Below are 21,225 nucleotides of genomic sequence, written 5' to 3' on the forward strand. Positions count from 1 at the left end.
CGCGTTCTGTTTCAGACCGGCTGGTCTAGGGGGTTAGAATAGGGGGCGCGTACACCAATGCATCGGTGTGTATGTTCACCTATTTTTCCTAGGATGGGGTCGGCTTTCCATCGTGCGGTAACGATCAGATCAGTCGATCGGGAACGTTTGCGATGTGAAGACGCACAGCCTGGACCATTGTGTCCTTGATTTTTGGCGAAAGCTTTCATTTCCTGCACCGTTAAATTGCACCTTTCGAATCGGTTGCATTATTTATCACATCCCCTTCGTGTTTTGCCTATCCTTTCCCTTCCGAAAACGCGCGTACGGGTGTGACTTTTTCTGTTGCTGTTTTTTTACTCTGTCTCTCTCTCTCTTTCCCTTTGGCTTTTGTCTGTTCAACAAAACTTCGGTTTCACGGTGTGTTCGCGATCTGGCGATTCGAGAAACGGCCGTTGGGCGCGTGCGCGATCACATTTTATGCCGCGCCGGTCAACTGTCGGAACGTGTTGGACCGTATTCGGTGGTTTGCGTTGTTCGGTTTAAACACTCGCATCGTGCACACTTGCCGCGGTTGCGTTCGGTTTGCGATTAAACATCTGCGAAAATTTCCACCGTTTTCTTTTTTTTTTTTTTTGGTTCGTGTCCTGCCCCATTCCGATTCCGATACTACCCAAACCGAACGTGTTGCGCACAAATGCAGCAGACACTCGGTCAGACGCGCGATCTGTTCCGGGTTGCGAACCGGTGTCGCCGCCATGTCCAGAGAATTTCTAGTGCGGCCTGCGTAAAACTGACCGAAGCGTAAAGGGATGCGGGGGAGTCTACATCGGAACCGAGTATTTCCAGCCATTGGTGGTGTACCTGAGAGCGAGAGTAGAAAGAAGCAATCGTAATAGAAAACAACCGGATAGAAAAGGAAGGGCAGTGAACGTGTGGCTGAGTGTGTATGTGTGTGTGTCGTTGTATGTAAGTTTAGAAATTGAAAAAAAAGGTGAGAAAAATCATCCCTACTCTATATATTTCTATCATGAAAATGAAAAGAATGTTGCTAGTCGGCAGACCAATCCGAACGGTGCGGCGACATCGTTCTGTTCTGCTAGTGTGTGTGCCATTAGCGTAAAAGATGTGTGTGCAAACTGTTATGGCAACAAATGATCGCGATCACGATCAAGTGGTTCCGTGTGCAGGCGTTTGTCCCTGTGCCGACTAACGCGAGGGTGGGCACAAACGTCTGGTGAGGATTACGGAGACAGTTTGGCGATGTAATGGCGTACCTCTGTAGGCACGTGTTCCCTGTATTTGTATGAAAGTTTACCCATGATGTTTGTGACGGTGTGTGTGTGTGTGTTATTATGTTCGTGCTGTAACGTGACGATCGTTTTTAGGAAGATGAAACGCTGAAAGTGTGGAAAACCGAAACGAGTCCAAATCGAGTTTTCCATCCCGAAAAACTATACAGCTTTCATCACCTCAGCGAGTGCAAACGAAATTCGGAAAAGATCAACCATATATATTTATGATCGCAATGAGTTGACACGTCTCCCCCGGACTGGCAAACGTGGTACGCGTGCATTCGAAAAGGTCATGGAGAAGCCTGGTGTTTCTTGATCGTTCGCCAGCTTGTTCGTACGGTGCCTGTGCCCGTAAAACGGGGCTAGTGTACACGACGATGTTTCGCGGCGGATGTGCATGACTTAATTGGACCGTTTTACATCACCCCCTGGGGGAGGGGCGATTATTTCCTGTTCCTGATCTCTTCCAGCATTCAGCGAGTGATTAGTGTTTTTGAGAGTGTTCAATTTACTAGCGACGTCCCAACATGGTGGATAATTGACATTCCTTCACTTTAAAGACGTTCAATTAGAGTTGCTTTACCGGTGCAGTTGTTACGGATGGCGCATAAATTGCGCTATCCCCGAAGGCTGTCCGCATCCGTTTGTGTAAGAATAACGCTCTGTAACAACAAACGAGACTCGTCGAGCAGTGTAGTTGTCTGTACTGGTACTGTTCTTGAAAAACGTACGATAAGCACGCGCGAATGGCGCTCCGGTGCTCGAACAGCTGCAGCTGACGACAGGCGGATCGGTCGTAATTCAGTTGTCTTCAATGTGAGACCGGCTTGATAATGTGTCCATGACTCACACGGGGCACGCTAACGGCCTTGGAATGTAAACATTCCGTCGCGCGCAAGAGGACAAAAGACAAGAAATCATTATTGGTGGAATCTTCGGATCGCTACAAAGCATACATCCGGGCTGGTTTGCAATTCTTCATTTCTACGATCCAAATTTTAGTAATGGTATTAAGTTTCTCACTCTTCAACATGATACGAAGTCACATATTTTTTTTTGTATTTTTGTTATTTGCTGCCATCCTCTCCAATTTTTTTTTGTAGATGCGTAGGAATGGAATTTTCATGTGGAGGAATGGTCTCTTAGTCGGGTAGAGTAACACTTGTGCATTTGATAGGATTTTTTTTTAACAGTGAACAGATTGAACAGAGGGTACAGGTTACAGTTTCCGGAGTTTTGATATGTCTTTCTTTTGAATATTTCGTTTTGTGTACGCGACAGTGATAATACGCGAGCGCATATATTGTTAACCAAAAGTTTAAGAGCGCAAGTGAGTGTGTGAGCAGCGTGTGCTAGATCAAGCGTGACCGATTTTTGTAGCTCGACACACTACCCTATGGAGAGGAAGGAGGAGAAGGAAAAGGTGAAAGCACATCGCAAACGTTCCGGTGAGCATCATCCGCCGCTGCATTCGACGAGACGGGAAACGCTTCCCACACCGCCCCCGGATCCAACGACACCGTCTGCCATTGCCGATGGGTTACCCCACGGTGCGTCAGCATGTGACACATCCGCTAGTACCGGAAGCTACACGGAAACGGATCCATTCAAGCGTCTGTTTACGTACCGGGAGCGAGAAGCACAGTTTCTACGGTTGCTGTGTGAATGTGACCCAGGGCAGGATGCCGGTATCAGAAAACCACCCGGTCCAGGTACCCATTCACAGTCACTGCCGGCAAGCGGCGGTGCGAAAGAGGCTGTGTCGAGTGTTAGCGTTTCCTCCGATGTGATGGGACGCAATGAGCCGGGGTTTGATTCGGCCAACGAGTTTCTGATGCTGTTGAACCGGGCTGGCCCATCGGTGGCAGCCGCCCTTTCAACAAAAGATGCGATCGATCAGCTGGATCGGTTGCATGAACTGATCGGTCAGTTTCTTACGCTGCAGGAACAAAACATGCGGATGCACTGGCAGTTGAAGAATGTGGAAACGCTGCGCAAGCTAAAGTTGATGCAGATTTCGGTACGTAAGGGTCGGCGATGAGTGATCTCTCCGCTGGTGCGATGATCGTCGTGTGCCTAAAAGGTTGCTTTACCTTTCTTGTCACAGATTGCGAAAGATCCGGATGCGTTTATCATCAGCAGCGGTGGTTTGGCGGAGGATACGTCCGACAATGATCTGCTGGATAATGAGATCGAGCAGAATCTGGCACTGCTGGAAACGATACTGGCCGCCGGTAACTCGGCAAGCAGCAAGCGCAGCAGCTCGAAAAGGTTACCGATAGTTGTTCACGTAATGGGTCCGCCCCTCGTAATGCTTGGAATCCTTCCCTTACCTTCTCTGTTTTTTCCCCATGTAGAGAGCGCAGTAAATCGGTGATTAACGATGAGATCACAAACTTCCAGCTGCATCGCAAGGAGAGCGGTGGCCGTAATTATCCACTGCGCCGCCAGAGCGCTGTGTCCGACTTCAAACCGAAGGTGTCCAAATGGACGAAGGTAAAGGCGGCTTTCAAGTGGGAAAAGACCAGCGCACTACCGGCGAACGAGATCAAGAGTTCGGAAGCGATGATGATACCGGTTAACAATGAGGTGGCAAGGTGAGGACTTTCGGAGTGGTGCAACATTCAATATTCAACATGGTGCGGTTTCAACTTTTCAGATATCTGCGCGTACCATCAATACCGTGTGTCGGCAGTTCCGGGGATTCGGTGTTTAGCTCGTCGTCCGGGATTGTTGTCAGCGGTGGATCGGCTCCTGGCACGCCGGGTGAAAACAGCTTGGCTAGTTCGGCGGAAAATCTTACCGACATGAACGAAGACACTGGTGGCGCCTCGGGAAACCATCGGGATAGACGTAAGTGCCACAACATGCTATTTTTGCCATCACTCACCAATTTCAGAAATCATTTCGTTGCTATTCTGGAATGAATGCGTAATTAATCGATCGTCTAATACAACGATCGTAAAGATCACTTTACTTTTGTAGATGTGCGTTTGTACTGTTGGAAGAAGGAATTGGTACATGGTCCGTCCTTGACGGGAACCAACTTTGCAAACAATCGTCCCAGTCCTAGTCGCAACATTTGGATAGGAACGCGTGAAGATCCACAGTACTGGAGCATATTTTTAGCGCACGCAACTACTTTCATACGTTGCAGTGTATGAGTGTAAAATTGGCACAATTTTCCAATACTTTGAGTTTCCAATGCATTTTTCCGGCAGGTTCACTACTCAGGACAGTTTTACACTGTACGCGACTACTACAATTTTTTCGTAGACGACAAAAAGTTATTGTGGGCTATGATTTAGAGAAATATTCTTACTTTTAAACTCGGAACTGAATTCTTCAACAAGCTTAGACAGGAATATGGGGTTGCGTGGTTGGCTAGAATTCAAATTGAGAGACGAGAGATAATCCAAACGTATTCCGAGACGCAAGGTATGCAAGAACCAATACAAAGTGATCTTAATGTCTAATATGCTCCTAGATTGTATACTAGAAGATTACACAGATATATTATTCAGATTGCGTTAATTCAGCTTATATTTCTCCAAACACCAAACAAGTGCGAGCAAAACGTAAGTTATAATGTTCTCAAAACCACTATACAAAACACTACTCTCATCTGTTAGTCTTCGCTGCTTCTAGTGCTTCTTGAGAATAAAAAATACTTTGCATTACTCTAAATCGAATCTCTCGAATGTACAAGTGCTATTCTCGGTTTCTATAACTTGACTATGAAGTTGATCGTCTGTGGTTAATATATTCATTATAAGGCGAGTGCGTCGCAATAAGCAACTGCAAACAACGAGCTGCGGACGGTAACCTGGAAGAGATTGAAAGTTTGCCCAGTTACTTGAGGTGTCTTGACATTTGCAATGGGTTTACTAAAACAGATCATCTTCCGTTTCTTTTCTCTCCAACGATACACCACTTTTGAACAGTTCTCCACCAGCATCCGACCAGAATTCTAGAGCACAAAGCTCCAATCGAACTGGTTTGTTTAGAGTAAACGCTGAAAGGATGATGGTAACTAATGTTACCATTCCCGCCATTTCCCATTGCCCACCATCATTACGATCGACACACCACTTTGGGGTGTGATTTGCGTCAAAACGAAATTCATGAGACCCCATAAAGCTGGCGCACGGCAAGTATTGAGTGCGCAATTGAGGGCCACCATGGTGTGTGAATGCAAAACATTTCCTGGGTAGTAACTAACTGGAAGAAAGGAAACGTTCCGTTGTTCGCTGCAAGGACTGCACTCGTTGGAGAGATGCTTAAGATCGACGCCAAGCGCACTTGTGGTGCTTGTGCAAATCTAATCCATTGCTGCACACAGTGGAGTGGGTTTTTGGTTCAATCAAACCAAAACGTTAGGTAACCGTTTAATCGCCCCAGCTTAGACAGCAGGATGCACTCGACTACGTCACCTGTTGTAATCCTGCTGGCGTTGCGATTATTAGAATGTTTTGTAGTGTTTGGGTGTAAACCCTCGTCACATCGACAACCTCGGCGGAAACCGCAATCGACGCACCGAAATACCGAAAGCGAATGGAGCGTGGCAGGAATTTGTGGTTATTTTTAAAACTCTTTCGCCCGCTCCGGTTCTACACAAACCATCCCAACACCTGTAGAGTGAGCTGCCACGTACATTTGGTGCGTGGAGCTTAGGGTTCCGTTGCCGCTAGTTTGGGGCATGTTTGGGGCATGTACAGTTTCACTGTAGCCCCCCTCGGGTCACACACCAACTGTAAGGTAAAGAAGCATAATTGTCAAGAGTCGCTGCACCAGCAGAATGGTTGTAGCCGCATGTGTTTCGTCTCTATGTATCGTTTCGCTGACGTAATTGTGCATTACCGTTCGATGTGGCGGTGGCAAAAGCGCGTCTGCAGTTGTAATGTATGCCACTACTGGCTGCGTGCATGCTCCGAACGGCATTGACCGAACACCAGCTACCAGGGCACTCTTATCGGGATGGGCAGGGTGGCGCTTGTTGGAATGGGTTTAAAAATAATCCCGGACGAACGGGCAGGAACGCTAGAAACAGCCACCGCCGAGTGACGATGGTTGCGTGGTGTATTTGAAATGCGGTTGTATGTATAGGTGCGAGACCGTGTGCGGGTATGTGCATTGCGTGCGTTCCGACACAAAAAAGGGTTCCGGGTTCATGTTGCGAACTAAGGAAAACTGGGTACGCTTGCTTGACGTAAAAGAGCAGGAACCACTAGCGAGACAGAGTGAAGCAGAAGGGACAAGCTGGGTATGGTAGGAATCTTGTTGTACCTCCGGTTGTTATTTGGAATCGGGTCGTGCTAAGGAGCGCTGCTATACCTTTGCCTTTCGTGATGGCCACGTTTGGCGTTCCTTTAGGGGCAGGGAGCCCCTGTGTATGGGACACAGGGTGTGCGCTTGAAGATATGCTATGACATAATCGCGCTATTTTTAACCTACTACTACTACCCGCCAATTCGCTTCACCGCCACTGGGGCTCTCACTTGGCATTGCGGTGGTATCGAGTTCGGACAAGCAGGCAAGACGACCCGAGAACACGCTACGCTCACTCACTATTTTTGTGGAGTGAGGGGAGGTGATGATACCCGGAGAGATATTCCGTTTTTTCCGAGACTTTTCCGCGACACGCGATCATTTTCGTCCCGTCTAGGTAGCGTGTTTGTGCGATCGTTGCACTACCCTATGGAAGGGGATGATCTTTATGCAGATTAGCTGTTGCCGTTCGGTTGACCGGTAGCTGGCGGCAGCAAAGTGTGGGAGGAAAAACAGGTGATTTTACTTTCAATTGACACCACCCGGACAGCGCATCATTAATGCGAAAGTAGGTCAAACCGTTGGCTAGAAGAGGCGGCCACAAACCACAACCGTAGCCATGTAGGTGATGAATATCCTAGGCAGACAAACGGGACGCAGTCGGAGGATCGGGAAAAGCGTGAAGGGTGGTTTTATAATTCACCTGGTACGTGGATCTTCAGTCGGGTCGGAATTGTTCTTAAGCTTCTCGATCGCGAAGTGGAAACAATAAACAAGCTTAAAATAATCACAGAAATGATCGCGATGTGCGATCCAGCGAAGTGGCCTGTAGGGTGTTCTGGTTTACATCAGCTAACACTTCCTTGCCAACATTCCTTCCCAGTTTTCCGGACAGTCCGGTTTGTGCCTGTGCGTGTGTATATCGCGTTAGAGATCGAGGTTTTTTTTCCCCCGTCTCGATCGTGAATGTTTATCGTGAAGGAGCGGGAAAAGCATTCCTAACACTGCAAACGATGTCTTACGTGCGGGGTTTTGCCATCGAACCATTTGGGACAATGGTTTTCGGGCCCGCCGATTTCCTTTCCCAATGCAACTACCAATTAGTGATCATTGGAGTATGTTTTACCTTTTGCGCGAATAGTAGATAAAAGCAGCTCGCCACCGGAAATTATGTGAGTCCTTAGTAGAGTCGGGAGCAACCCCGAAAACGGGAGCACATTTTACTGCCCGCCCTATTATTTATGATGCTTTTGTCCCCGTTTGAATTTATCCGACTTTGCGCCGTATGGTTCTTGTATGATCGCATCGTGTATGCCCACCTCAAGCCCCGATGAAAAGTACTTTTCCGGTTTCGATTCAATGCCGATGCCGTTGGCTGGTGATGCAAACCGGTTGGAGCCATTTCGGGCATGGTTTGAGAAGAAGATATTGTTTTTGAAATTAGCATATCGAGATTTGGTTTTTGCTGTAGATTTCTGGAGTTTTGAAGATCATTTTTAACAGACAGATTTTAGACACTTTTTGTATCCATACTTTGTCTATAAATCATTAGAGGCATGCTAAAACACAAGATACTTATCAGCATCGCCGTAAATGATCTTGTTGGATCGGCTGTAGATTGGCAAGATAAAATCTGCTCTGCCGGAATGGTGTATATGGTTTAGAGAGAAAATAAAAATCCCGAAACAAAATGTATTAACAGTCAATTTCTGGTGTATGAGCAAAATTCCATTACGCAATTGCTGTTCAAATATTCCAGATTTGCTTATTTTGCACTCCCATCGACTTGTGCGCGTTGCGATCACGTCTTGCCCAGCAAATGGACTTTACACTCCCTCGGCCAGATACACACCGTAGGAGTCAGAAACGTGTGAAAATTTTGGCCGAAACCTGTAATAGGAGAAGGCACGAAAAGAAAACACACACACACACGCAGACACTCCAACCCTATCGCCAGTAGCACCAGTAAAAATGGTGTGGATAATGATCACTTTTTTCCCCCAAAAGTCCTCAGCCTTCTCCGCGTGACCGTTTGGCGTATTGGCGCTTGGTGTTGCGTACGACTACCAATCACCGGAATGGGCCACCACTCAAGCAAACCCGTACCCGGAGTACGTACAGCTCGTAAATCAAAACGCGGAATGGGCCCAGGGAAAGAAATATTTTTTCACCCCACCCGGGGCCATAAATAACGGACCTGCAGCACAGGATCGTGCTTTCGTGGTACGTTCGCTCGGGTGGGAAGGAAAATCGCAAAAAGTGCAGAACGGATTTTGCTGTGCGCGGGGGGGTATGTGTTTTCCCTTTTTTGAGCGATGGCAAACTGGCAAACACGCCCAAACATGGTTCCCGTCCGTACACATACAAGCTGAGGAAAGGAAAAAAAAACAACAACAAACGTGGAAAATCAAACGGCAGCTTGGAGTGTGCGATTTTTCAAGTGGGGTGGTTTTTTTTTTCTTCAGCAGTAAAAACTGTGAAGAACTGAAAGGTGGAAGCTCTTTTGCTTGTTGAGCGAAAAAACCGCGAGTCCTTGACGAGGATTTGATGATGTTAAAACCATTCGGCAATGGTGAATAATAGAGCTAGGGCCCGTTTCCAGTGCTGGGGCGAATGTGGGCGAGTCCTGAGTTTCTTGCTATTTGCCTGAAAATGATCATGATCTTGCTCCGTTATAATCGCTTAGTAGAGGTAGGTCTCTCTGCTGCTCGAGACGAGACAGGAGAAAATCCGCCAAAAAAAAGAACGACAGATCAACCAAGAGAAGATGTCTTCCCGCATACGACGAGGACATTGGTGGCCAACTCACCCAGGGCACAGACAAGCTAGTCAAGACACGGGATGTGTGTGTGTTTATGTTTATTTATTTTTCGCACCACGTAGTTCCGCTATCGGGGGGCAACTTTTTTTTTGCTTCTTCTTCTGAGATTCGGTGGTTTTTGGGATGTTTTGTGTTGCCTTTTTTTTGTTGTTGTATTTGTACATAATATAAACCACCCTTCCAATGCGGATAGACGAGTGTGTTTGTTTTTGCTAAAGTGTTGATTTGACCACTCTTGGAGTGAACTCTGGTGACGGTGTTTGTCACCACGGGCGAATCTGCGGCGCAATGATACAATGAGTGGACGAAAAAAAAGCCTTGGACCGATTGACGAGATTTTCATCGCATGATCTCTTGGCAGGAAAGGATACGGATGTAACCATTTCCATCGTAACTTGTTTCGGATAGCTTTGTAAAGCACTGAACTATTGAACACGTGTTGTAAATTTTGCGAAACAAATATTTAAAGCATCCAAATTACAACCGATATCGGGTAAAGGAAACCAAATTTGTTTCAATTCTCTGTGCATAAGCTGATAACGCTTTAAAGGGGTTATGCTATCTGTGACCGTAGCACACCTCAATGTGTATACGTTAACATTTGCGATAAGACATAACGATGCTGTAAAGCGATAGTTTGCGTGTTTGCGACATTGGACAAACACGTGCGCCTTTAGTTTTGAAATGTATAGCTTATCTTACAAACTTTCGCCATACTAATCAAAACTAGTAGAAGACAAAATTCTTCAATGACTCAATGTAATTTCTTCACAAAATGCTTGACGAATTGCAGGAGAGAGTTTGAAAGGCGCTGCTAACAGCATAGCCAGGCTGCAAAATAATTAATTTAATTGTTCCGTCCATCCAGTTCGTTGGCTGATTGTTTGTTTAAGTTTTCCATTCTGCCACTGTATGGTATGGTATCCATTTGGCGCTGCATGGCGGGATGTGATGCAAAACGAGGGGGTGGAATGCATTCTATCAATAAATAAATCCACATTAATCGCCCACTGAAAGGCCGCGCTCAACCCGCTTTTGATCGATGTGTTTCAGTGTTTCACGCTTAATGGGTATTATAAATGAGGGAAAGCCCTTCCCGCGCCGGAACGGGGTCCACGGGGGTAGCGTACTGTTTTTGCGTTTTGCCTTTTTTACGCCCAGCCTGTCTATCGGATGTCAAAGTTCATCTGCGTCAGAAGGCGTACGTTTTGCTCTAGATGTCATGTAAAAATAGTAACCTCTAGTTTGCCGTAGGACCGGTGTAAATTGTACAGCACGGGCCTAGTGGCAGTTGAACGCTAAACGATCGCAAAAGTCCAAGGATGCGTTGACGCGGGGTCCGAGATTGTGCGCGTGACGTTTTGCTTGTTGCGGATGAAACCGCCAAATCTTTTTTGATGTAAAGAAAACGCACCTCGTGGCACAATCACCGTGACCTGCGACCACACCAACAATGCCAAAGTGTTGAATGAAAGTGTATTTTGTTCTTGGGTGGGTGTGTTGCTTACGCACGCCAATCCATTTTGTACATGCGAGATCACTTGAAGGGACAGTCACGTGTTCGCTTCAAGTTGGCGGTTTTTTGCGCCATTACGTTACATCTCCCCAAAAGTGTCGGGAATTAATGTTTTCTGGAACATCACTTTCAAAATCGATCTCTCGAACTATATCGCACACAGTACGATCGATTGCCAGGTTAGATTTTCACTACTTCAAAGAACCCACTGGCTGTGTACTGAGAGTTTGCGTAAATCGTAAACGTGCTTCCGTAAACGTGGTGAGTGAAAATAAATATGACGATCACTTTTCCGGAATGAATCCAGGGCCAAGACAGTGAGCGGAAGAGTTGGTACAGAAAAGATCAAAGAAGTTCACATCGCAGAGGATTAAGTCCGCGATGGAAATGTGTGGAATCCTAGAACCAATAAGAGATTGTGAGATTTTACGATTTCCTTGAGGGAAACAGTTACTATTTCTATTATTTCTGCTACTGATAGTTTCGTATTTGTAATTTGGATTTTTTTTTGGAGAAAGTACATCGAGTGGAGCCGTTATAGGACTGTCTCTGAAGATATGCATCTAGTTTTGTAAAGCATTTGAAACTTCGTTGAATATTTTCCAAGGGTACCAGAACCGCGTTGGGTGCACACGGTGGTAGACTGAAGTGAAGGCGAACAAAAAAAAAAAACATCATGTTGCAAAACCGAACCGCGACGAAAACGATCATTTAATCGCACTAAAAAAGCACACAGACACACGGATGCGTATAAACAGTTTAAGCGCAAAGTAAACAAGTCGTAAAGTTGGGAATCCGAACGCATGAAACGTTCTCACGACGCCGCCAACCAGGGACGAAACCGGCTTCCTCTTCGAAGTTTAATCACTCGCAGAATCGGAATCGGGAAGATCCCGTAACTGAAGAAAGTTAGGTGTGGTAGCCGGGGGGGGAGGGGGGGGGGGGGAGAATGGACGAATGATTTCGAAAGTGAAAACATATGGTCCTGTGCGCACTCGATGATGGGGTGACGCCGATACGAATCGGTAGAACTGCCAGAGTTCTTGGAATTTTTGTTTGGTATGATTATTGTGAGTAGCCAGTTGGTACTGCTATGGGGTGATATAGGAGTACGGGTGCGGAACACCGTGGTTCGGATTCGGCGCGTGTTCAACATTGTCGAGATCTAGGTCTCTAATATCACTGCTCCATGTTTCGTGCACGATCGACGTATCGAACGTTCGTTCCGATGGAGGATGGATGACACACGCTGGAAAGAGTGCGGAGTTTTCGGAGACAAGCTGTGTAGTAGATGTTGTGTGCTAAATATAGCCCCCCCGAACCCGGCCGTTAACCGTACTGCTAGTGCGTTACGACGTTCGCGACGGGATGTCGATCGCCGTGAGCGTTGGTCACCGTCAATTTGCTTAATTGTTTACTAGACGAATCCATTCGTCAGCGGGCGGAAAGCGAAACAGTGGGAGACACATTGGGACAGTCGGTGTGGGTTGTGATCTCGTAGACTCACTGGTGTCATGCTGTCTCTGCACTCCATTTTCAGACGGCAAGCGAGACTCGGTGAAGAGTACGGAGCGAAGCAGCCAGGAGGAAGATGCACGACGGTCCCGATCACTTGATGGGGAAGCTATTCTCGAGCCGATTCGTCAGATGGATAAGGTGCGTAGTTCGCCATCATTCATTGCGCGTTGTAACGGGTGTAATTTTCTTTCCTCCGCTGTTTTAGAACAAGAATAAATCTGCCTGGAGCAAGGTGAAGGGTATTGTGAAAAATCACCGTGGATCGCTTAAATCGAACGAGTCGCGTCGGGAGGCTAAACCTTCGAACAGTGTCGGCTGTAGCCGGGAGGCCAGTCCATGCGAATCGATGGATGCCTGCGAGATGACGATGCAGCGCGATCGCTCCGATTCGTTCTCTTCCAACCAAACGTCACCCGGCCATCGATCGTCAGCGATGACACCGACCTTCCTGTTGCTGCCCGTAACGGTAGCAGGAGGGGACAACAGTGCACCTAGTGGTCCAAATTCACCTTGTGGTTCCATCCCAGGGACCCAGACCACCCTGTCCAGTGGAGAGGATGGCGATTGGAAACCAACGAGCATTGCTACCGATAGTCGAACACAACGCAATGGCAGCGGAGACAAAGGTATTTCACCGGGTTCGTCCACAACCGCAATGGTTGCCCCCGGGACGAGTCGTGGATCTCGCAAAAGCAAACACATACCTGATATTGCATCCGTACCTGAAGGAGTACCGGTAGAGACAAGGTCACCGGTCGGTAGCACCACCACCCACACAAACACCAACAGCAGTAGCAGTATTAGTAAGCTAAGAAAATCACCCCCCAAACCACTCAGCTTAACCCGACAACCAGACTCAGTCGATGTATCCGGCTCGGATCATCCAGATGGCACGGCTCTTTCATTGTCCTCGTCGCCTGGTCCGAAGTATTCACCGAAACGTAAAAGCTATGCTGGAATTTCACTCGATCCCGAAGGTTCGCTTCCTGGCAGTCCATCTGGCAAGCAGTTTGGCTTTTTCACTGGTGGTACCGAACGAGTGGCAGAGTTGGTCGAACCGGGCTATTCTAGTGGAGATGTGTCCGATCAGAATACACCGAAGCGAAGACCTTCACCGAAACATCGCACATTGCAGCGACAACGGGAGGAAATTGAGCGTCGTTACCAGGAGCTCCAGTTGAAACTGCAGCGTGAGTTTGATGCCAAGCAACAAGAATGGGAACGGATACGACCGGCAGCACTCCTGCTAAACAACAGCCCTTGTAAGTATTACAACACCAACAGGGTAGAAATGACAATCTCCGTAAGATCGGGAGTATTTAAAATTGTAGCGGTTGGTATATTCCAATAAGTATTGCTTCTAGTAAACCAGCTGCTAAAGGATGAAGCTTCCGGGGTGCATGGTGCAGGCACAGCCAAATCACAACCACCTCCAATCGTCGAGGACAATCTGACACCGGACTTCAAAAAGAAGCTTAACGAATGGCGCACGAAGGTATCGCAAAGTTGATCGATTTTCTGCCAAAAAAATTTATTGTTAACACTGCATTACTGTTTGCTGTATGTTAGCATCAGCCGGGAATGGCAAAGTACTCGATGGTTGATTCCAAGAAGAAACCGATAACCGATTGGCAACTTTGGAAAACGGGACAGATCAAATTGGAAGGTCAGGGATTGAAGCAACTGCCCGATGCTAAAGATTTGCCGGAAGATTTTCAGAAAAAACTATGTAAGTAACACTACCAGCAACTGTGGCAAAGTTCGCCGTGTACGAAGAAATTTCGTTTTTGTTTCAGCTGAATGGAAGCAGATGAAGGCAGCGAACAAAGTCCCGCCATATACCACACAATCATCCCAGGGCGGTTCCAGCGAGGGTGGATCTTCGATGAAGCGCCAACAATCAAAAGCATCCGGCAGTGCGGTGAAGAAGTCGAAAACTTCCGACGAGCTTGAGAAAGATCGACACCAGCAACAGCAAGGCTTATCCAAGTTAAAGGCGCTTGTAACTACATCGGAAGCACCCAAAAAAGAGCTGGTGGTCCAGACAACCAAAGGTTTCATCAAATTTGAAGGGATTTCTCGCAAATTTACCCGTAAACTTTTCGAATGGGAAAAGGCGAAGGGCATTGGTCCGGAAGCGTCCACAATTGCGCTTCTACATCCAGGATACGCACCGGTGGTAGTTGAAACGCATGGCGTTGTGCTGGAGAACAAGCGTAAGTGTTTTCTCTTTCTTCTTCAACACTTTTAAATGTTCATAAAGTAAAGCTTTACATTTATCTCGTAGGAGAAAAGTCGCCAGCATTAGCACGTTCACTTTCGATGGACAGTATAGCGCCTGTGCCTTCTGCATCGTCAATATCGCATCAGCCATCTAGTCTTTCGCTCAATGATGCCGACGAACTGAAAGATGTCGATAAGGATAGTGGTTCTAATCGACGGGTTTCGTCTAATCCGGAGCTAGAGCTTTCTGCAGAACGTGAAGAACCGGGAGCCGTTTTAGTGGAAGTTGAGGATGAAGTACTCGAGGTGGTTGATCCATTAATGCCGGTACTGCCAGATGAAGAACGGAGACAATCGACCACACTAGGAGTGAACCAGAAAACTAAAGAGTAAGTGTAGATGGAGCTTCCTTGGGGAATAAACGTCCGTAATAATGATTCATTTCTCCACATCCAGGTCTGGATACCCGTCAAGGCCTTCGAGCAACAGTAGTTCAATCCTTAAAGACTCCACAAAGTTGTTGATACGATTGAGCGAACAGGACTCGGTAGATCGGGACGAGGTGCGTCGATTGAAGATCGTTCTGCGTGCCCTCATCGCAACACTGCCCGAATTTGTGGAAACTGGGTCGCGTAACAGTATTGCATTTTTTGCCTACATGAAGGATCTTGCGCTCGATATACTTCGCTATCTGCATCGCTTCGACGACGGAACGCTCAAGGATGCCGGTGAGGTGTTGAGCAATGTGCAAACCATTAATGGAGCAGTGGCCGAATTGAAGAAGTCACTCCACTCTTATATGAAGTACGCCACAGCCAATGCTAACGGGCGTAAGGATGAAGAAATACCACAGATCAGTATTACACCGGCCGTAGGGGCCCAGGCAACGACATCAATACAGCGGACCGAAGATTCGTTCCGCAGCATGGCTACAATCAACGTGACTCCAACGTTTGTGTGCAATGCGGTGCGTGTCAATACGGTGGAGCTAGTTCAACCTAATCCCACGGTACATCGATTTCCCGTCAGTTCGGAATCAGAACCAGCTCCCCTTACCTCGCAGTCGCCAGATTCGTCTGCTCACACCCCAACAGCACCGCTGCAGGTTTGCCAGTGCAAAGACTCACCAGAGAAAGAACCCCGTGATGCATCCGGTAAAAAGCTGCAACGAAATCTAAGCAACGGAAGTCGCCGTAAGGCACGTATCAAGCGGATGGGTTCCCGGCAGAGCAGCAAAACAGAGAGCGACAGTGACGATAGTCCGCAAAATTACGTCTTGGACGTGCCACGCAAGACAAAGCGCAAAACAAGCCGAGCGAAAAAATCCGCCTCAGATTCGACAGAAAAACTGCCCACAGCACCGACCGGTGCCGAAAAAGCATCCGAAGATGTAGTGTACGTGTTGAAAATAAAACCGGGACAAAAAATTGAACAGTTAGAGCGGCCACAGCCGCAAAACGCATCGATCGGAATGGCACCAGCTGGCGGGGAGGATGTCCTTATTTCTCCACGGGAAACGTGCGTTGAGCTGCTAGAGGCAACGCATCCTACCGTCGCCGAACAAACGGCAGTAACCTGCCCGACCAGTGTGCTGGTGAAAACTAAACGGAAAATCTTCACTACACTTGAAAGTGATAGCTTGCCGGTACTGGGTTCCGGAAGCGTCAATCAACCGGTCGCCTTCAGTCAGGAGCTAGAGTCCGGATCTGGTGCATCGGATCGAAATGATGCACCAGAGACGGTGGTGAATGTCGTACTGTCTCCCAGCCAAGAACAAAAGATCGTTACAAATTTACCACCATTACCCCAGTCCCCAAGCATGCAACGACGGATGGATGCGTCGAAGGCACCGAACAAGGAACTGTCTCCCAATATACGGCTAATGATCGCCAAGTACAACCAACGTCTAACGACGGAAAAGAGTGGTGCCTCTCCGCATAGTTCCGGATCCTGTTCTCCAGTAGCGTGGCGATCACCCGTCCTTGATCGACGTGTGCGCAAACAGACAGAAAAGTATCAGGAAACGATACAGCTATCGAAATCGGCCAGTGCCGGTAGCTTGCGGAAGTCCTTGAAACAACTGGAAGAAGAAAAAGAATGCGAATTGGCATGCAGAGGGCCAAACGGTACAGCAGGAGGTGATGATCGAGATCGTACGAGGGTGATAAAATCATTCAGTGCCAGCAAGATCGAGGGAACGAGCAAGAATGTGATGGAACAGCGTGAGTTGACTGTTGGACACCTTGAAAAGGAACCATCGCCCGAGCTTGGTACGTTTCTTGCGTGTGATAGTCTACGAAGGCGCGATACTTTATCCCGCTTGGAAAGGACACGTGAACAGCAAGCTGCGAAAGAGCTATCATCCAGCATTTCGAGCTCGCTATCGTGTCAAGCGGCTACAAACGTGACCGGTACGATCAGAAAGGAACGTCTGTACAAAAAGCGTACCGAGTCTCCCATTGCAATTGGAACGACGACAGGCAGTATCAAGAAGGGTACGACACGTAGTGAAAAGTATACGCGCTGTCGATCTGTACCTAACGAGGAGTGCGCTACGGAGGTGCTGATTTCGTCCAAAGCTCTCAAACCACCCAGTCCACGATTGATCGCAAGACGAAGGTTGAATCTCGAACAGCAACGAACCGAATTCTCAAGATCTGCTCCAACGACACCACTGGAAGAGAACCGCAGTATTGTCGTCCCACTGAGCCAACGTGCCTTGAAGCTAAAGAAAGCGAAGGAAGAGTTCCTGCGGGCTCCAACCGGTAATAGATATGAAGCTACGGGTTCGGACACTTCGGAGGCATGGAGTAATCGTATTAGCCAGATCAGTGTAACCAGTACGGCGTCGTCCAGTGTGGTGGAGGGTGAGTTAACACTACTCATGAAGAGTGCCAGTGCGGGCGTGATTGGTGTACGCTCTTCTGTCGATCGTGATACGGTGCTTACATTGCGCCGGAACGAGTCAGGATCGTCGTGTATCGACGGTGAAGGTGCAGGAGGATCGATATCGCGGCACAGTATCAGCACGGTAAGTGCTGCCGGTGTGCCTGGTGGTGCCGGTGGATCCCTTGCAGCTAGCAGCAGTGGAAGTCGTTTCGGAGGTCTATCGAATCTCGCCTCGAAGCTACGGAAGGTGAAGCTCCGGCGCAGCAGCAAGGATCTCAGTAAGATGCACGCCATTTCGGCACTCTGTCGGCAGAGCCTGATGGTGGACATCAGTGGTGAGGCGGCAGCAAAGATGGGCAGCGCACAGAGTCTTGGATCACCGCGCCGGACCGGTCATCGGGTGGGCGAACTGGAGGAGGATCCCGATAACCGTGATGGTGAGGGCGAACCGCTAAAAAAGTCCGGCAGTGTACAGGCTATCTGTAACCGTTTTCGACGCAGTGGGGAACGTAACGATGAGCTGAAGAAGAGTCGCAGCTTAGGGTTTCTAGAGCCCGAACGGAAAGGTTCGGGATAATGTGGTTAAGCTTTCCGCTTTTGGCAAAAAAAAACAATATACTTTGCAAGAACACTTTGGAAATGATAGATGGATGTACACTTTGCTAGTAGAAATCGGATGTAAATTATTGCCAATTTTTGGAAGTGCTGTGTGGCAGCTACGGAGGTACGTGCGCGCATTAGAGTCTACGGTTTCGGTTCGATCATCTTCACTTCACTGGATGGGCTGTGGAATGTAAGGTTAGGTGTGACGACTACGATCGAATCCGCTTCGCACTTCTATTGATGTTTCGTCTTATACGTTGTTTTACGCTCTATTGTATATGTTTTCGCTCTTCCGTAGGATGGAGTATTGATGTCTTTTTTTCCTCGAATGAAAGCGAAATAAATGAAATGACGAGTAATTAGTGGTGCAGTTCCGTAAGCATGCTGTCCAAATCTACCGAAAGTATATAAATGACTTGATCGATCGTTAATGATCGTTTTCATGGTTGAAATGGTTGAATGAAAAGGATAATATCTCTTTAGTGGATTGTTTCCTAAGGGTTTAGTTGGGTACTTAGAGCAGATCCACAAATTATGACATCCTTGTTGCAACATTAAACAATAATGTACAAATTTCCTCTGCATCAGTTTGAAAAAAAAAATGTCCTGAGAAAGGCGTCACAATGATGTTGTGCGCACTCAATATTAACTCTGCGATCAGGACGTTTTTCGTTGTTGTCAAGCTCAATCAATATTAAAAGATCTCAAGTAGTTAGTAAGCAATGCTTATTGAAAAAAAAACTAATTTTTCCATATAGTCCTGAAAGTCCAAAGGCTGAATTGAATACTAACAAAAATTTGAGTGCCAAGTGTAATGACTACGCCGTAATCCGCTTTATCTTTCCCATTTTCAGCTTATTTTAGCCGTCACCGATGTACGAAAGTAGATTAAGCTCAAGGTAGGGTTTACATTGATTTGTGAACAGCTATCTTATCGTGTACGGTGTACAATTAATCCACTCATAAAGCCCTACATTGTGCAACGTGTACCAACGAAATTGAAGGACGGGAATTTGAAACAACGAAACACTTCCCACTGTGGTAACTGCACGAAGTTGCAATGAACCAAATTTAAGCGCTACACCACCTAATTGCTGTGAGTGATAACTCGCTGGTGGAAGACGTTCTTTACAGTGTACCGATCAATGCTCGTTCCTATCGTCACCTTTATTCGGTGGCCGTTAAACCCTAGACACTCTTGTCACCCGATCCGCCAACCGAACAGGCGGATGGAATGGTGATGAAAATATTTATATTAAAAAAAAGAAGCAAACTCCGCTTATCTTATCAGTGCTGATGCCGCTCAGGTACACTGCGTTCGTTATTTATTTAAGGTGCACCTTGTGGTTCAGCCAGGAGTTGAAGGGTTCTCGGCAGTGTGCTGTTGAGTTGTGCACTGTGGGAGAAGGGCCGGGGGCTGTGCAATACGAGTGGACGGAACTTACAGCACAGTCAAGCATGCGGGAAACAAATGGTAGCGCTGTGTATCAATCATTTGGTACATCGATAAGAAATTCCTGTTTTTTTTTGGTTGGTTGGTTAGTATCGTACTATTCTTCAGGAAAGCAGCTTCTTGTGGGTTTTGAACGTATCACCAAAAATGGCTCATGCTGTTTCGGTTGGAATCTTAATGGTAGCGCGGATAAAGTTTTATTGGAATGATTCCAATTTCGCCACTTCTAATTAGGGATGTACACTACGGCGATAACAATTCAGTTCTTGTACATTCCTATTCTACTATTTTAAATAATTACGTTATGATTAACTATTACTACAAATTATTTTTATACAAAGCTAGATTTCAAATTTGGAAGATCGCCTACAGGATTTCCTTGAATTCCCATAATCCATACAATCCACCATGGCTTTCTGCAATGAATCCTAGCTTAGAAAAGATTCGTTTCGCTAATATTCCAAATTTTGCGATAAGTATCCCGAAGATAAAGCCACGTATTAAGATTGTTCTTCTGTATGGATTACTGAGCAGCTTTACACCTGAGCATTCGGACCATGTGCGGTGCGTGATTATGAAGTTTATGGACCACCGCTGACCTGGTCCGATTTATGGTCCCCGATAGACCGGTTACCTGCGCAAGGTTGATCAACTCTTAACGCGCGTTATCTTTAGAGCTTTGTGACTTTTGCCTCACTCCTTACATTTCCCTTAAACCGTCTTGCCAGGACTGAAGAGTTGCACAAGCATCCGGCCGATGTTTCATAGAATTCCGATAAGCTTTACCGAAAAAAAACAAACTGTCCCGTCCAACAAGTGTACCTGGGAATAGTTGCGCAATAGCATGACTGGTACCGATATGTACTCGATTTCTTCAATGTTACCAACTTGGCCTCAGCCGCAAGTAAGCCGTAAGCAAAAACCGGGAAAAATATCCGAAATCGAAACTTCTTCTTGTCTATCTCCAACAAATGGTGTCTAACACTTCCTGTATTAATCCGACCTGAATTCTTCCCCAAAAAAATGTAGCTGGCCCAGAACAATTCCACCACATTTCTGTATGCTATGCATGTGTGTGGGGGTAAAGTTGTGTTTGTGTTGATAAAGCACGGTTTGTAAACCTGCAAACTCATGGCGCAACTGTGATCGAGCGAGCCCATCACCATCGTACGACGGTCGATAAAGAGTTGCGGAGTTTAATTTCGCAATGCAAGTTCTATGCCCCAACCGCACCGAGATCGATGCTAAAAACTGTTGTGAAAAAGTGACATGAGCACCACCATTTGTATGTTTCATGCTCTGTTGCCTCATCCGAAAAACCAACCAGGCCATAAAATGTGTATGAAGAACTGCCGTCGCTCTTATCGTGTAAGATAGTTTTCGGAAACAGGAACGGTTGTGTGCGCGTACCTTGCCTTCCACACCCCATTTGGGTTAGGGTGGCGTTCATACAAAAGATCAAAAAATCCCATATATTGGCCTGCACGAATTTTTTGGTGAGTCAGGCAAGAGAGAAAGAGAGAGAGAGAGAGAGAAAGCGAGGTGTGAATATGGGGCCCCGTACGGTGGTTGATTGAGGTGACGTTGAGCGATTTTCCTTATCGGTGATTTCACACAGGATAGAGAGCCCTGCGGGGAGATCGGTCTGGAACAGGGGTGT

General features: G+C 47.0%; 1 protein-coding gene across 3 annotated transcripts; it reads left to right on the plus strand.

Moving 5' to 3' along the window:
• The first annotated feature begins 100 nt into the window (after positions 1–100).
• Positions 101–19,388, plus strand: LOC125774669 (uncharacterized). 3 transcript variants are annotated; one of them, XM_049444810.1, is made up of 12 exons: positions 101–973; positions 2,556–3,294; positions 3,382–3,545; positions 3,632–3,871; positions 3,934–4,127; positions 12,420–12,535; positions 12,603–13,659; positions 13,750–13,892; positions 13,967–14,126; positions 14,194–14,613; positions 14,685–15,009; positions 15,077–19,387. In XM_049444810.1, exons 2-12 carry the CDS (start codon positions 2,671–2,673, stop codon positions 18,084–18,086), a joined length of 6,453 nt encoding a protein of 2,150 aa, XP_049300767.1. In that variant the 5' UTR covers positions 101–973; positions 2,556–2,670; the 3' UTR covers positions 18,087–19,387. The 3 variants fall into 3 exon arrangements, with proteins under 3 accessions (XP_049300767.1, XP_049300768.1, XP_049300769.1); XM_049444811.1 differs by lacking the exon at positions 101–973 and having other exon boundaries at positions 1,010–3,294; positions 13,973–14,126; positions 15,077–19,388; XM_049444812.1 differs by lacking the exon at positions 101–973 and having other exon boundaries at positions 1,011–3,294; positions 13,762–13,892.
• The last annotated feature ends 1,837 nt before the right edge of the window (positions 19,389–21,225 follow it).

This window comes from Anopheles funestus, chromosome 2RL (assembly GCF_943734845.2).
Source record: "Anopheles funestus chromosome 2RL, idAnoFuneDA-416_04, whole genome shotgun sequence".
Lineage (NCBI taxonomy): Eukaryota > Metazoa > Arthropoda > Insecta > Diptera > Culicidae > Anopheles > Anopheles funestus.